This window comes from Balaenoptera borealis (genome assembly GCF_965194805.1).
Source record: "Balaenoptera borealis genome assembly, chromosome: X".
Classification (NCBI taxonomy): domain Eukaryota; kingdom Metazoa; phylum Chordata; class Mammalia; order Artiodactyla; family Balaenopteridae; genus Balaenoptera; species Balaenoptera borealis.
Window position 1 is genome coordinate 126,358,731 of NC_138881.1, and position 14,521 is coordinate 126,373,251.

The 14,521-nt window shown below is 44.5% G+C and overlaps 1 protein-coding gene across 2 annotated transcripts in view; it reads right to left on the reverse strand.

The window, feature by feature from the left end:
• Positions 1–14,521, reverse strand: part of GABRA3 (gamma-aminobutyric acid type A receptor subunit alpha3) — a 606,794-nt gene that overhangs the window by 16,605 nt on the left and 575,668 nt on the right. For both annotated transcript variants that reach the window (XM_082376147.1, XM_082376148.1), the window contains exons 8-9: positions 4,450–4,602; positions 388–599 (exon numbers count right to left, since the gene is read on the reverse strand). In XM_082376147.1, the coding sequence (XP_082232273.1) occupies positions 388–599; positions 4,450–4,602 (365 nt within the window). The remainder of the gene's footprint in view (positions 1–387; positions 600–4,449; positions 4,603–14,521) is intronic.

A 14,521-nucleotide genomic window follows, 5' to 3' on the forward strand; every position in this document is an offset into this window, starting at 1 on the left:
AAGGAATGATGATCACTTTTGTTTGATGGTAATGGGAACATACTGGAAAAATGAGGGGCAGAAGTGGCCCTAGAGACTGTTTTCTGGGTTGAAGATAAAGTCCACTCTTCTGGGTACAACAGGTTCCCCTTGGGTTCAGCAGTATCACACTTAGGTTTGATCCCTCACCACAAGACATCAGCCCTCCATGATACCTACCCTCTTTTCTTTGCCCCCAGCAAACACTCCACACTGCCAAGAAGCACTCCAGTTGAGAATTGGATTGATGACCCCAGTGAATAGCACACAGCCCTGGCCAGTTCCCACAGGCTGCAGGCTGCCCACTCCTGGTTCCAATACAGTTCTCTCAGGGAGTGCTTCCCAGCCCCCACCCTTCCTGTATCTTACCTTCATTTCCAGGGCCTCTGGCACCTTCTTGCCTTCCCAAGCCCAACTCCGCTTTGTGAAGTAGTTGACAGTGGCAAATTCAATCAGCGCAGAAAATACAAAGGCATAACAGACGGCTATGAACCAATCCATGGCCGTCGCATATGCCACTTTAGGTAAGGAGTTTCTGGCACTGATACTCAAGGTGGTCATGGTGAGAACAGTGGTGACACCTGGGGAGAGAGAAAATGAGAACCAGTTGCCAGTGAAAGATATTTAGAGCATATCTGATGATATCACCAACTTCCTACTTGAAAGGAGGAGCTACACCCCACCCAAAATGGCCCCTTTAAAGTAAAAAACAGAGAATGTCAAAACAGAATGGTTCTACCTAGTAACCACCCCATCCCAATTATCACAGGAATAGGAATCTCCAGTATAGCACTTAAAAGTTGTCCTCTAACCTCTGCTTAAACATTTCCATTGAAAAGTAGGTAACCTATTTCATTGTAAGAGAGCTTTCTAATTAGAAAAATCTACCTTATGAACTGAAACCTGCCTTTCTCTAACTCCTGACCCACTGACTGATCTCAGAGCTCTCTCTGGCGACACAAGAAAGAAAAGTCTGCTTCTTCATTTCTGGGACAGGACTTCAGAGAGTTGGAGAGGGTGGCCATAGTTCCTTGTGTGTCTGTTCATCTCCAGAACATGGCCAGTTCCTTCTTTCATTTCTCCTCCTTCCCCATTCTGGTAGTTATCTTCTGAACAGACCAGAACTGAGCCCAAGACTCAGGACATGGTCTGAGCTTAGTAGGAGTTTCATTTCCCTTATTGTGGACACTATTCTCCTAATAACACAAAAAACTATTGTGGAAAATTGTTCTTCAGCTGCATCACAGTCTAGGTCCTATTGAATTTGTGAACAACCAAAACTATTCTAACATCTGTTTCTTATGAGTTTTTGCCAAACCACAGCTTGCTTGTAAATGGATTGATTCTTTTTCTTGGTGGCGTTTATTAACCTAAATTTAAGGCTTTCTTTTATTCACTTTTAAATTCTATTAAAAAATGTATTTCTAATCTGTTCATATATTAGATATACATGTGAGCTATATAGTGTTGTGGTTAACAATATGAGCTTTAGAGTCAAACTGAAATAGACTCAAATTCTGGCAATCCCACTTACTTGTAATATGACCTTGAACAAGGTGTTTTACCCCTCTAAGTTTTGTCATGTGTAAAATGTGTGTGATGATACCAGACTCAGAGATTTGTTGGGGAATCAAATCAGATAGATGATGTTCATAAAGCCCACAGCACAATATCTGGCACAGAGTACTCACTCAATAAATAGCAGCTTCTATAATTAACATTACTCTTATTTTTACTGTTGTTATTAACAATAATATTACCATAATTATATAAATAATTATAGTAGTCTAATTATAATCACATTTTAACAATAATAACTGTTAGCAGTTATTATTCTAGTCTTGAATATCTACACTAGAAGTAGGAAGTCCTCAGTTCTGCCACTTACTTGCTTTGTATCTTGGGCAATTTCCTTAATCTCTCCTTGCCTTTTTCTCCCCATCTATGAATATTCCCTACTGTCTCCCCCAGAATTTTGATGGTGCAGTTGTGTACCCAAAATCATCCAGAATTGAGGAAGAAGGAATGGCCAGAACCTCTTTCTGATTCTTCAAGAAGATGGAGAATGTCACCTTCATGAGCCTGGGTCAAGTAGGGCATGGAAGGTAGTCCTAATGGAGTGAGAGATGTTGCACAGAGAAGCAAGCAGATATGGCCTATTAACTATTAACTCTACCCAGAGAGACAGCCATGTGTGCTGCAGCCTCTGGACCCTCCTTTCATATCTTGATTCCTTGAGTATCTTACTTACATATTTACTATATAAATGAAAATCCAGACTGGAAAAGACTTAATACAGTTTCAATAGACAGATCCTAAAGGAGCACCTTTGCACAAACTAGGCAGAGAGTTAGAAAAAACACATTTCAAGCCCTGTCAGGAATTAGCCATACAGCTAGCACCTCATAACAAAGTATCTGAATTTGTAGCCTGGTAAATTCTGAGAATGGACCTAAGGCTCAGTAACATTCTGATCACACTGAGCAAGAAGTGATTCACAGAAGAAACAAGTTATCTCATTTATGGTTATCAGCAAATGCAATTGTCCACACTGGCACATTCATAGCAGTGCCAAAGCATGGATGGAGGGAACTATATTGCAACACAAGTATTTATGTGCCATATCTCAGTAGAGATGTTTAGAACTCTAGTCTCTAAGGCTTAATTAAAACTGTCATCTTGTGAAGAGCTCTTAGCTAGTCAGAGCTGGTAGGACCCTCAATCAAGCATTTGGTGCACTTCATGGATGGACAAAGAGGTTTGGCATTTTAAAAGAGATCCAGGCCTGCCACCCAGTGCTTCTCTTTCAAGACTCTTCTACAAAGTCTTTTTGTGACTGCCCTCCTCACTTCCTTTGAGCACTTCTAAAAGTCTAATATGCTTCTTTGATAATGAATGTCTGTCCCACTCAACTAAAGTTGCTTGAGATAATGCAAGATAATCTCCCCATCTCAAAATCCTTAACTTAGTTCAAATCTGTAAAGTCCTTCTTGCCATATAAGCTAACATTCACAAGTTCCAGAGATTAGGACATGGGTATCATTGGGGGCCATTATTAAGCCTACCACAGTCCTAGTTCTAACCCTTAATTTCACTCAGGCTAAAAGTCTTTCTTGTGTAACCTTAAAACTCAAATTCTTACCTACCAAGACTAGTAGTCCATCCATCCATCCATTTTCCTGCTACAACAGTATAAGCTCATGTGATTAACATTCCAGTTTTCACTTCCTTCTTCCATTTGGGCCACTGAGTATTTTCTTTCATTTCTTATGAGTTCAGATATTAAAAAAGAGTGCTTTCTATATTTTATCTGCTTTTTTTAGGATTTTGTAGAGGAAGATTTTTCAGGGTATCTAGTTTGTAATATTTCCAAAAATTGGGCATCTTTAATCTACTCCTATATAGATTCTGCTCCCCCAACTCCACTAGAACTGTTCTTTTCAAATCACTAGCAACCAAGCATATCATGATACCCAACAGTTTTTATCTGCATTTTACCTAAACACACAGAATTCACCCCAGAGGATTATTCCCTTCTTCTTGAAACACTCACCTCTCTTGACTTCCATGATATCACACCCTTCTAATTTTTTTTTCTTTTTTCTTACTTTACAGGTTATTATTTCTCTTCCTCCACTACTGTCTCCTCTTCTACCTGACCTAAAATGCTTCTTCTTTCTGAAACAACATCATTTACTCTCTAACTACACAGTAAAGCTTCAGGATATCAGTAGGAAATATCGGTAGAAAAGTCTTCTTTGTGAGTACTCAGTGTATCCAAGTATATGGAGACAGTTTAGTAGATTAAAAGAGTTAATTAATGTTTATCTCCTAAAAAAAAATCTTACAGTGGGAAAAACAGGCAGAAAATGTTTTATGTGCTTTAAGTCTCCTAGGGAAAAGTGCTAATGACATGCAAATCTCTTCCTAGACAACAGTAAATTCATATTGAAGAAAATTTCTCTAATTGTAGGTACTATTGTAAAAACCTTCAAACTCTGTGTAGCTCTTACTGAATGTCAGATAATTCATACTTTCAAAAAGGCTAGAGGAGAAGCAGCAAAGTCAGATGGTCCTATAAAAAAATGGGTCATAAGAAAGCCCCAATCTACTTCTCTGTTGTCAGCTTAGTTTCCCACCCTTCACTTTCTCCAGCTCTGCCCACTAATTTCCTCTCCTTTTCACTGACGGCTCCATCCCTCTCCAGCTCCTGAAGCAAACCTGACTGAGACAGGAAGCATTTCAGTAAATCTTAATACTCCAACACTCTTATTTCCACTGCCTTTTAAGAATTCAGTTGCTAGAAACACCAAGATCCAGTGACTTAGTTACTAATGCTGGGCTCAGGTGTTCCTCACATTCACTCCAGTAATGGTTCTTCCACCTTCCTCACCCCTGCCCCTACCCCATTCTCCATAAAACAACACTCACCAAAGACCGTGCGGGCAGGGACAGACTCTCTGTTGAGCCAGAAAGACACTTGTGACAGAATGACAGTCATGATACATGGCAAGTAGGTCTGGATCACAAAGTAGCCAATTTTTCGCTTGAGATGGAAGTGGGTTGTCATGACGACATATTCTCCTGGAGAGTAAAATTAGACATTATGCAGCCAAATAAACATTGTTGGATCAAGGTGGGCCCCAATTCAGTTCACAAAGCTCCTTAACCTTATACTCAAAAGAAGACATTGCAGCACCTCTCAGGTCCACATAACCAGATCTCTTTAATAATCATGAAGTAGTACAGAGGTGGGTTTTTTTGTTTTTTTTGGTTTTTTTTGGTGAAAATGTTACCAAACGCAAGTCCGTGTGCCCAATGCACAGTGAGGTCAAACAATACTGAAACACATCGGAGTCTGGAGCAGAGAAAGGATTATTGCAGGGCCATGCAAGGAGATGGGTAGCTCATGCCTTAAAAAACCGCAAACTCCCCAAAGGCTTTCAGCAAAGCTCTTTTAAAGGCCAGGTGAGGGAGGGGCGTGGTTAGTTGTTACAAACTTCTTAGTGTTGGATCCTTTGTTCTTGTAGCTGTCCACCTAGGTCACGTTGTTACCGAATGCAAGTCTGTGTGCCCAATGCACAGTGAGGCCAAACAATACGAAAACATTGGAGTTTGGAGCAGAGAAAGGATTACTGCAGGGCCATGGGTGAGATGGTCATGTTACCAAAATGTTACCAAATGCAAGTCCGTGTGCCCAATGCATAGTGAGGCCAAACAATACTGAAACACATCAGAGTCTGGAGCAGAGAAAGGATTATTGCAGGGCCATGCAAGGAGATGGGTGGCTCACACCTTAAAAACCCCGAACTCCCCAAAAGCTTTCCACAAAGCCCTTTTATAGGAAAGGTGAGGGAGGGATGTGGTTAGTTGTTGCAAACTTCTTGGTGTCAGATCCTTTGTTCTTGAGGTCAGGTCATGGTCAGGTCATGATGTTCCTGTAAACCTCCACCAAAATAAATGTTATTCTCTGTTCTGACAAGAAAAGGAAGGGGAGGCATTTATTTCAGTCTCCATGCCTCCTTGCAGCTTTTAACAAATCCCATAAGTAAAGCAATGCCATTACCGCTCAATTTACTTGTTCAAGGTTCCAAGGCTCTGAGGTCAGGTCCTAGCTAAGAGGAGGGTGTACTGTGCAGGCCGGTCACCCTGTCTGGGAATGTTCATCCAGCACCAAGTCTGGGTCCTCCCACCAGTGCCCAGGCCCAGCTGAAAAGGCAGATCTCAGCTGGTGCTGCCCTCAGGGCCAGGTCCCCAAACCCCACCCAGCCATCATCACCGACAGAGCCAGGCGCCCAGGACCCAGCTGGCCCTCAGGCTTTTATTTAAACTGGAGAGAATCCGACGCTTCCATGGACTGCAACGAATGGAGACTGCCACCACTATTACATTGCTGAGGTGGGGATGGGGGAGAGGTTCACTGCTGCTTCAAGGCCTGAGCCTGGCCAGTGGGCAGCGGTAGAGGGGGCTCTGGGGCTCTGTGGGACACAGCCCTCAGCCTGTCCCCAGGCCCCCCAGCTTACCTGCCAGGCCCCCCAGCTGACCCACCGCCCCGAGGCCAGAAAGCCTGGAGGGCCTGGGGAGAAGGCCGCCATCCACATTCTCACCACACTCTCTGACTCGAGGACCCCTGCGAGCTGACTGTTGGATGAGTGGGCCCTCTGACCCCCGTGGCAAGGGTCTCATGCTAACCACTGCGCACCTGCCCTGCCCTTGTTACATCCTAGGAGGGCACTGCAGGGGCGTGGACAGCAGCCGAGCTGAGGGGTTCACACCATCCAGTAGCAGATGCCTGGCATGTGGGTGGGCAGAGGCTGGCATCTTGGGCCCCAGGCCCGGGCACCAAATGTCCCCTGTACTGGCGTGGAGGGACCATTTAGGGAGAGTGTCAAATCCTGTATCCTAGTGCGGTAGCCCCGGCCGGCCCGTCTGTCCAGGCTTCCACTGCCCCACCTCGGGGAGGGCTTGGTAGGAGCAGGCAGGCCAGGCAGCTGCATTATTTCCTCCGGGGCCATTTCCTGTCCTCCCTGACCTTGGGGAGGGCAAACACCCCAGCTTCCTGGCCTCCCCTTGCTGCCAGAGGCGCCCCCACAACACCTGTGCTGGGGCCTTGCACATCAGATGCGATGAGCAACCACCCCTATTACAAGGTCACAATGTTCCAGCCGTAGCACCTTCAACTGGCATTTCACGCCAGCAGAGGTTCTCCCAAATTCACAGTCACAATATTGCCATCTCCACCGGTCTGCTGGTCTACCTGTCAGTGTGCCTGCCTGGAGACCTGAAACACCCCAGACTCAGACTCACCCAAGGCGACAAGCTGCAATGTATGTGTGTGCCTGAGGCTGCTGCAGCACACTGCTCCTCCAGGCCTTGGGCGGCAACTGCTGGGGCAAAGGGGGAGAGCGCATAAATGAGGCCGGTCCTGAGGACAATGACCCAGGGAAACTGCCACTGTGGGGACCACTGTGACACTGACTGTTGGTGGAATGGGACCATTAGTGTGCCTGCACTGTCCCTATTACAAAAATATATGCTTAACAGTGTACCAACACAGCTTGCTCAGAGCAATTTTGACACGAGTTCATTCAAATATATTAATGTCCTCATGTAAATAATAATGAAAAATAATCTCTTCTATAGCATTTGCTATGTAACATTCTTAAAGTATTTAATCTTCACAACAACCCTATGAGGTTGGTACTATTGTTATACTCATTTATGGGTCAATAAACTGAGGCAAAGAGAGACTGAGCAATTTGCAGAAGATTACCCAGCTAGTAAGTAGTAGAGCCTGAATTCAACTCCAGATGGGTTGGCTCCACAGCTTATACTTTCTAACCACTACACTCTGCTGTTTGAATGGATTTATTGGGTTAAAACCTAAAGTTCACATAGCAGAATATGGGCTGGCCTACATCACCCCTCTTCAAAATAAGAGTGAACACGTGTTAAGCTCTTACTATATACCAAACAACTTTGAGTGTTTTTGAAGTATTAACTTTATACCCTCCCATCAACTCTGTAATCCAATAGTTAATTATCAGTTTATTATAATCATCAAATTATGCTGGATTTGTCAGCAGCATTTTACACATTGAGCACTCCATTCTCCTGGAATGAATCTCTTCACCAAACTTCTAGGCCATGTTGCTCTTCTGGTTTCCCTCCTACATCATGACCTGTCCAATCTCCTTTGCTAGTTCCTTTAAATTCTCAACATTTGAGATTGTCATGACTCAGTACTCTTTTCTGTCTCACTCCCCTGGCATTCTTATCCAGGCCTGTATCTTTAAATAATATCTTCAACTTTGATATTGCCCCAATGTATATTTTCTGCCTGGGCTTCCTGCTTGTTATGGGTTGAACTATGTCTCCTGGAAAGATATGGTGAATTCGTAACCCTGAATACCTCAAAATGTGACCTTCTTTAGAAAGAGGCTTGTTGCAGATATAACTAGTTAGGATGAGGTCATACTGGAGTAGGATGGGACTTAATACACTATGACTGATGCTCTCTTTTCAAAAGAAGAGAGAGACACAAGGAGATGTGTGATGACAGAGGCAGAGACTGTAATAGGGGCGGGGCAGGTACGAGCTATAGCAGCCCCACTCAGCCATTGGTTGGTGTCACAGTGGGCCCCTCCCCCAAGCAAGCAACCGTTAGCAATCAACTGTCAACAAACTACTGTTAGTGGTCCTGCTCAACCATTGGTTGTTATTCCTTGCTCCAACAACTGATCTCCTGATTTATTGGCCTGTCGTGTGGCAAGCAGAATGAGATTGGGCTTGGTAACAAATTTTTGGCAAAGCTAGCCAGGAGCCTTGCTGCTTGTGGCCAGCCAGCCCAGGTTGGGGAATTTTCAGGTAAGGCCCTAGCAGCTGCTGGGTCCACTTGTCCTGAGGACCTTCCCTTCAAAATTCCCTGAAGTGGCACTGGCTGCCCCAGCGCTTGGCAGTTGGAGCAAGGAACCAACATTTGGGAGCCGATGGGCTCCATATAGTAGGGTAAGTCACTCTGGTGTGTACAACCGGGAACATTTTCCCCTCTCAATTTGGGCTTTTGCTCTAAGGGACAAGCCAATTTGTTCATTTGATTGGGGTACCCTGTTGGAGAGGGGAATCGCTGTTGGACTCTACCTGATTTGTGAGCTGATTCATTTGCTTTTGTTTTGTGTTCATTTGCTTTTGTTTTGCATTCATTCACTTTTGTTTTGCATTCATTCATGATGGAATCTGTTTGTGCCTTTGGTATTGGAATTTGCCTGTGCTTTTTGTGTTTTGTTGTTCTTGAACTTATAAATATGGGAAAAACTCCATCTGTCCCTAAGGAAAGCCCTTTGGGGTGTATCTTAAATAAATGGGCAAAATATAGCTATGGGCCTATGACTAAGGAAGAGATGATATTCTATTGTAATAGTGTGTGGTCCCAATATACGTTAGGATCAGGAGAGCGATGGCCCTTGAGTGGCTCACTTAATTATTATACAATCTTGCAATTACAATTGCTTTGTGAAAGAGCATGTAAAAATGATGAGATTCCATATGTAGAAGCATTTATGCTATTGCATCAGGAGGAAAAGAAGTCAGATAGCTGCCACCTTATGGTACAGCTGTCTGAAAGGAAAACTAAGGGAAAACCTGTTCTACAAAAGGGAGAGGGAGAAAGTGAGAGTGAGGACATGTTATTTCAAAACTTAAAACCCCCTCTGGCCAACCTGGCTCCTCCACTGGCCGACCAGACTGCAACAGCAGTTGTTCCGACAGCCCCCATGCCACCAACATATTCACGGCCCCCTGTTTCCCCTACTTATGGGGATCAATTAGAAGTTTCTATGTTAACCCTCGGGGCACAGGGGCCTGGTTTGGTGTCACCATCTAAGACCCAACAGGGCACCCAATTTGGACTGGGAGCTACTTTCGGAGCAAGGCAATTTCCCTTGTGCCAGTATCCCATAGGAAGCCTTAACGCAGATGGCCAACCAACTGTGTTTCTATGGATGCACAAGCCATTCTCAACTTCAGATTTGTTTAATTGGAAAAACCATAACCCTACATACCAAGAGGACCCCCTCCATATGACTGAACTTCTCACTTCTATCTTTGCCATTCACCATCCCTCTTGGGCAGACATTCACACTCCTATGAATATGATGCTTACTGGGGATGAAAGAAGGATGGTTGTTGACAAGGCTAGAGAGGAATCACACCAGCTCCATCTACCAGATCCAGATGAAGCTCCAGAAGCAAATCTGGCAGTTCCTATTGCTGAGCCTGACTGGGATCCTAATAATGGGGGCATGCCACTTCTAGAATATTATAGGAGATGTGTCTTAGTGAGTCTTAGAAAGGGAGTACCTAGGCAAAAGAGCTTAGACAAAATTCAGGAGATACACTAAAAACCAAATGAGGATCCATCAGAATTTCTAGAAAGAATTTATCAAGCTTGTAGGTGCTACACTGATGCAGACCCTGAGGCCCCCCAAAATATGAGAATGGTAAATGTGACATTCACTGGGCAAAGTGCCCCAGGTATAAGAAGAAAATTACAAGTTTGATGGTGCACTTGGAATGAACCCTTCTCAATTGGTAGATGTTGCTTTTAACGTGTTCAACAACAGGGCACAACGACAGAAGCAAGAGGATGCAAGACAGAATGCCACTTTGCTGGCAGCAGCATTGGATTTCCGGAAGGCTACTAACCCAGAGAGAGGTAAGTCACCACTGGGGAGAGAACAATGAGCTTACTGCAAGGAGGAAGGGCATTGGAAAAAAGATTGCCCTAGGCTGAAGAATAAGAAGGAAAACAATAAAAGAAAGATAGGAGCCTCTCATATGGTAGAAAGGGAGGAGCACTCTGATAATGAATGAAGAGGCCCGGGGTTCCCTTGGACTTGAGGCGTCCAATTCCAATTTCCCCACAGGAGCCCCAGGTAACTTTGACAGTGGGGGCCAAGTTGATTGACTTTCTGATAGATACAGGTGCAACATACTCTGTGGTAAACATCAAGGTGGCACAGAAAACATCTCAATCCATCCTGGTCACAGGAGTTTCTGGAGAAGTACAAAATCGTTTTCTTACAACCTCTAGAATGCCAATTAGGGGACCTCACCCTGAAACACAGTTTCTTATATATGCCAGTATGTCCAATCACTCTTCTGGGCTGAGCTCTCCTTTGTAAATTAAATGCTCTAGTAACTTAACTTTTCGCCAGGACAGCTTGACATCAGGGTCCCACCGCAGTATGTTATAAGCCTACAGATGGCACTTATGGATGCCCCAGAAAAGGAGACAGAGCTCTTTCCCCCTGAGGTCTATGAAAAGGTGAGGCCAGAAGTGTGGACTGATGGCACCACAGGGAAGGCCCAAAATGCATGGCCAATACAAATCCCACTGAAAAGGGATGCTGGGACACATAATCTAAAACAATACCCTCTGAGGCAAGAGGCCCAAAAGGGAATTCAGCCAATTCTCGAAAAGTTTTTGAAAATAGGACTGAATAAACCTTGCAGGTCCCCATATAACAGCCTTATTTTCCTGGTCAAAAAGCCAAACTCAGCAGAGTATTGCTTTGTCCAAGACTTGAGGGCTATTAATGATATAGTCCAAGATTTGCACCCTGTGGTACCTAATCCATACACTCTGCTTACAACTATTCTGGGAGAATACAGCTGGTTCTCAGTTTTGGACTTGAAGGATGCTTTTTTCTGCATTCCTATTGCAGAAGAATCACAGCAACTGTTTGCTTTTGAATGGCAGGACCCAGAAACACAGGTAGTCTAACAGTATTATTGGACAGTCCTGTCTCAAGGATTTAAGAACTCCCCTACCTTGTTTGGGGAAATGTTGGCTAGGGACCTTAGAAACTTAATATTGGATGAAGGACTTTTACTCCAATATGTGCACAATTTGTTTATAGCAGGCCCTACATATGATAAGTGTCTACAAAATACCATTAGAACCCTAAACTATTTGGCCAATTGTGGATATAAGGTCTCCCAGAAAAAAAGCCCAAATATGTAAGCAACAAGTCACGTATCTGGGCTTTGTCCTTTCCCAAGGACAGTGGGGTCTTTTGACTAATAGAAAACGGGAAATTGCAGGCTTGGGAACACTCAAAACTTGCAGACAACTGAGGGTGTTTCTGGGAATGGCAGGGTTCTGTCAGGTTTGGATCCCGAACTATGGGCTCATAGTAAAGGCCCTCTGTGAGGCTTTAAAGGGACATGATTTTGAGCCCCTTACTTGGACTACAGAATGTCAAACAGCCTTTGAAACAATAAAAACAAGTCAGTCTCAGCCCTGGTTTTGGGACAACCAGACTTAAAGAAACCTTTCAAACTGTATGTCCATGAGAGATAAGGCATAAACCTTGGGGTGTTAATTCAAACTCCGGGGAATAGCCCTCAACTTGTTGCCTGCTTCTCAAGACAGACTAGAACAGACTGTTAAGGGATGACTCCTCTGCCTTCGAGCTGTAGCAGCTACTTGTGACATATTTCAGGAAGCTGAGAAGTTTACCCTGGGGCAACCCACCACTGTGTATGTCCCTCACCATGTCCTTTCTTTACTGGAGCAGAAAGGGGGCTATTGGCTGACTTCTGGAAGAATGGGAAAGTCCAAGCCATTCTCCTGGACAATCCCAACATAAGACTTCAGGTCACTTCAGCCCTAAATCCAGCCACATTGCTCCCGATTGATGTTGCACAATCCCCAGAGCTCAACTGCCTACACGTCATCAAGCTAGTGTATTCTAGCAGACCTTGGCTGAGCCAGATATGGAATTGTTCACCGATGGAAGCAGCTTCATGGACCAAGGTAGGTGATGCACTAGGTATGTGATGGCAACCCTTGAAAGGATTGTTGAAGCAAAAGCCCTGCCCCCAGGGAGCTCAGCTCGGAAGGCAGAAATCATTGCTCTGACAAGAGCCCTGCTCCTCGCTAAAGGGAAGCAAGTAAATATATACACAGACTCTCACTATGCATTCTCTGTGGTGCATGTTCACGGGGCGATCTGGAAAGAAAGGGGGCTTCTCACTTCAAACAATAAAGACATAAAACATGCTTCTGAAATCCTGTCACTATTAGAAGCAGTCCATAAGCCCTCACAAGTGGCTGTAATGCACTGCCCAGGCCACCAGAAGGGTGAGACTCATATAATAAAGGGCAGTCAGTTAGCTGACCAAGCTGCAAAGAAAGCAGCAAAGGAATAGGGTTAACAATCCATGATATGGTCACTTCTCCCACAGATCGACTTGTCAAAATACCAGCCAGTGTATTCAGGAAAGGAGAAGCAGAGAGCCAAAGAATGGGGATTCACTCTTGATCACACCTCACTTGGCTAGAAATGTAAAGTACAAGGAATTGTTTTGATTCCTGAGGCCCTCTTGGACACTGTGCTGCAGCACATTCATAATAGTACCCATTGCGGGAGAGATGCCACCTTACAACAGATTCAAAGATATATAATGGGGCCTAACCTACAAAGGGCCATCCAGCAAGTCACTCAAAATTGCATGATTTATGCTAAAAATAACACAAAAACTGCTGTCAGACTTCCCCAGATGGGGACTCAGCACAGAGGAACCTACCCCACCGAGGACTGGCAAATAGACTTTACTCAAATGCCTCGAGCCACAGGAAATTTCAGGTACCTGCTAGTATTTATGGACACTTTTTCAGGATGGGTGGAGGCATATCCCACCAGGACAGAAAAAGCCTCCAAAGTGGTTAAAGTCCTCCTTAAGGATATTATCCCCTGATTTGGTGCCTAACTCCCTTCAAAGTGATAATGGGTCTGCTTTTGTCTCTAGCATAACCCAACAAGTGTCTAAAGCACTGCAAATGAATTGGAAGCTACATTCATCCTGGAGACTACAATCAACAGGAAAAAACCGAGAAAATGAATTATACACTAAAAAGGAGCATTGCTAAAATGCGTCAAGAGACTAATTTAACTTGGGATGAGGCCTTGCCAGTTGCCCTGCTATGGACCAGAGTGGCTCCCAGAAGCAGGCTTAAATTAGGCCCCTTTGAAATATTGTATGGTAGGCCATTCCAGGTGTCTGCCCGGGTGGGAGGATCTATAAATGCTCTGAAAGATCTAGCAGTTGCCAATTATGTTAAAGCTCTGGGCACTATACTAACCTCTGTTCATGAGTTTGTTGTCAGCAGGTGTGCCTATCCAACTGAGGTAACGTTACATCCTTTCCGGCCCAGAAACTGAGTCCTCCTTAAAACCTGGAGGGAACAAGGGACTGAGCACCAGCTGACCGCAAGGTGGACAGGACCACATGTGGTATTACTTACCACACAGTCATCTGTCAAGTTAGCTGGAGTAAAGCCATGGATTCATCACACTCGGGTTAAAGCAGCACCACTGTCATCAGAAAATGACCCAACTCCTGAGAGGCCTAGAGAACAATGGGTTTATGAAGCCTTAGAAGACTTAAGGTTGCTCTTCAAAAAGAATAAGTATTGAGATTAAAATTTCTTTGTAGAAGGAATTTCATCAGGTTCAAATAGTTGTAGATAAAAAGAATTGTATTGCTTACTAACATTTTTAAGGAATATTCTCGACCCAAAGCTGATCAATTCCATTTCACAATCACCCCCTCATCTCCCCTGTTCAGTGGGAAGTAGCCAGAAAAATCGTCACCCCTTTTCCCACAAGATTGTGGAATGGACATTGACAGTGGGGAATTGTAATAGTGGTGGGGCAGGTGTAAGCTATAGCAGCCCCGCTCAGCCATTGGTCAGTGTTGCAGTGGGCCCCTCCCCCAGGCGAGCAACTGTCAATGAGCGACCGTCAGTGGTCCCACTCAGTCATTGGTCAGCACTACAGTGGACCCCTCCCCCTTCCCCTCTTCTGTATAAAAGGAGCCTCCAGAAGGAACCAACCCAGCCAGCACCTTGGCTTCAGACTTCTAGCCTCCAGAACTAGGAGACATAAATCTCTGTTGTTTGAAGCCATTCAGTTTATGGTACTTTGATATGGCAACC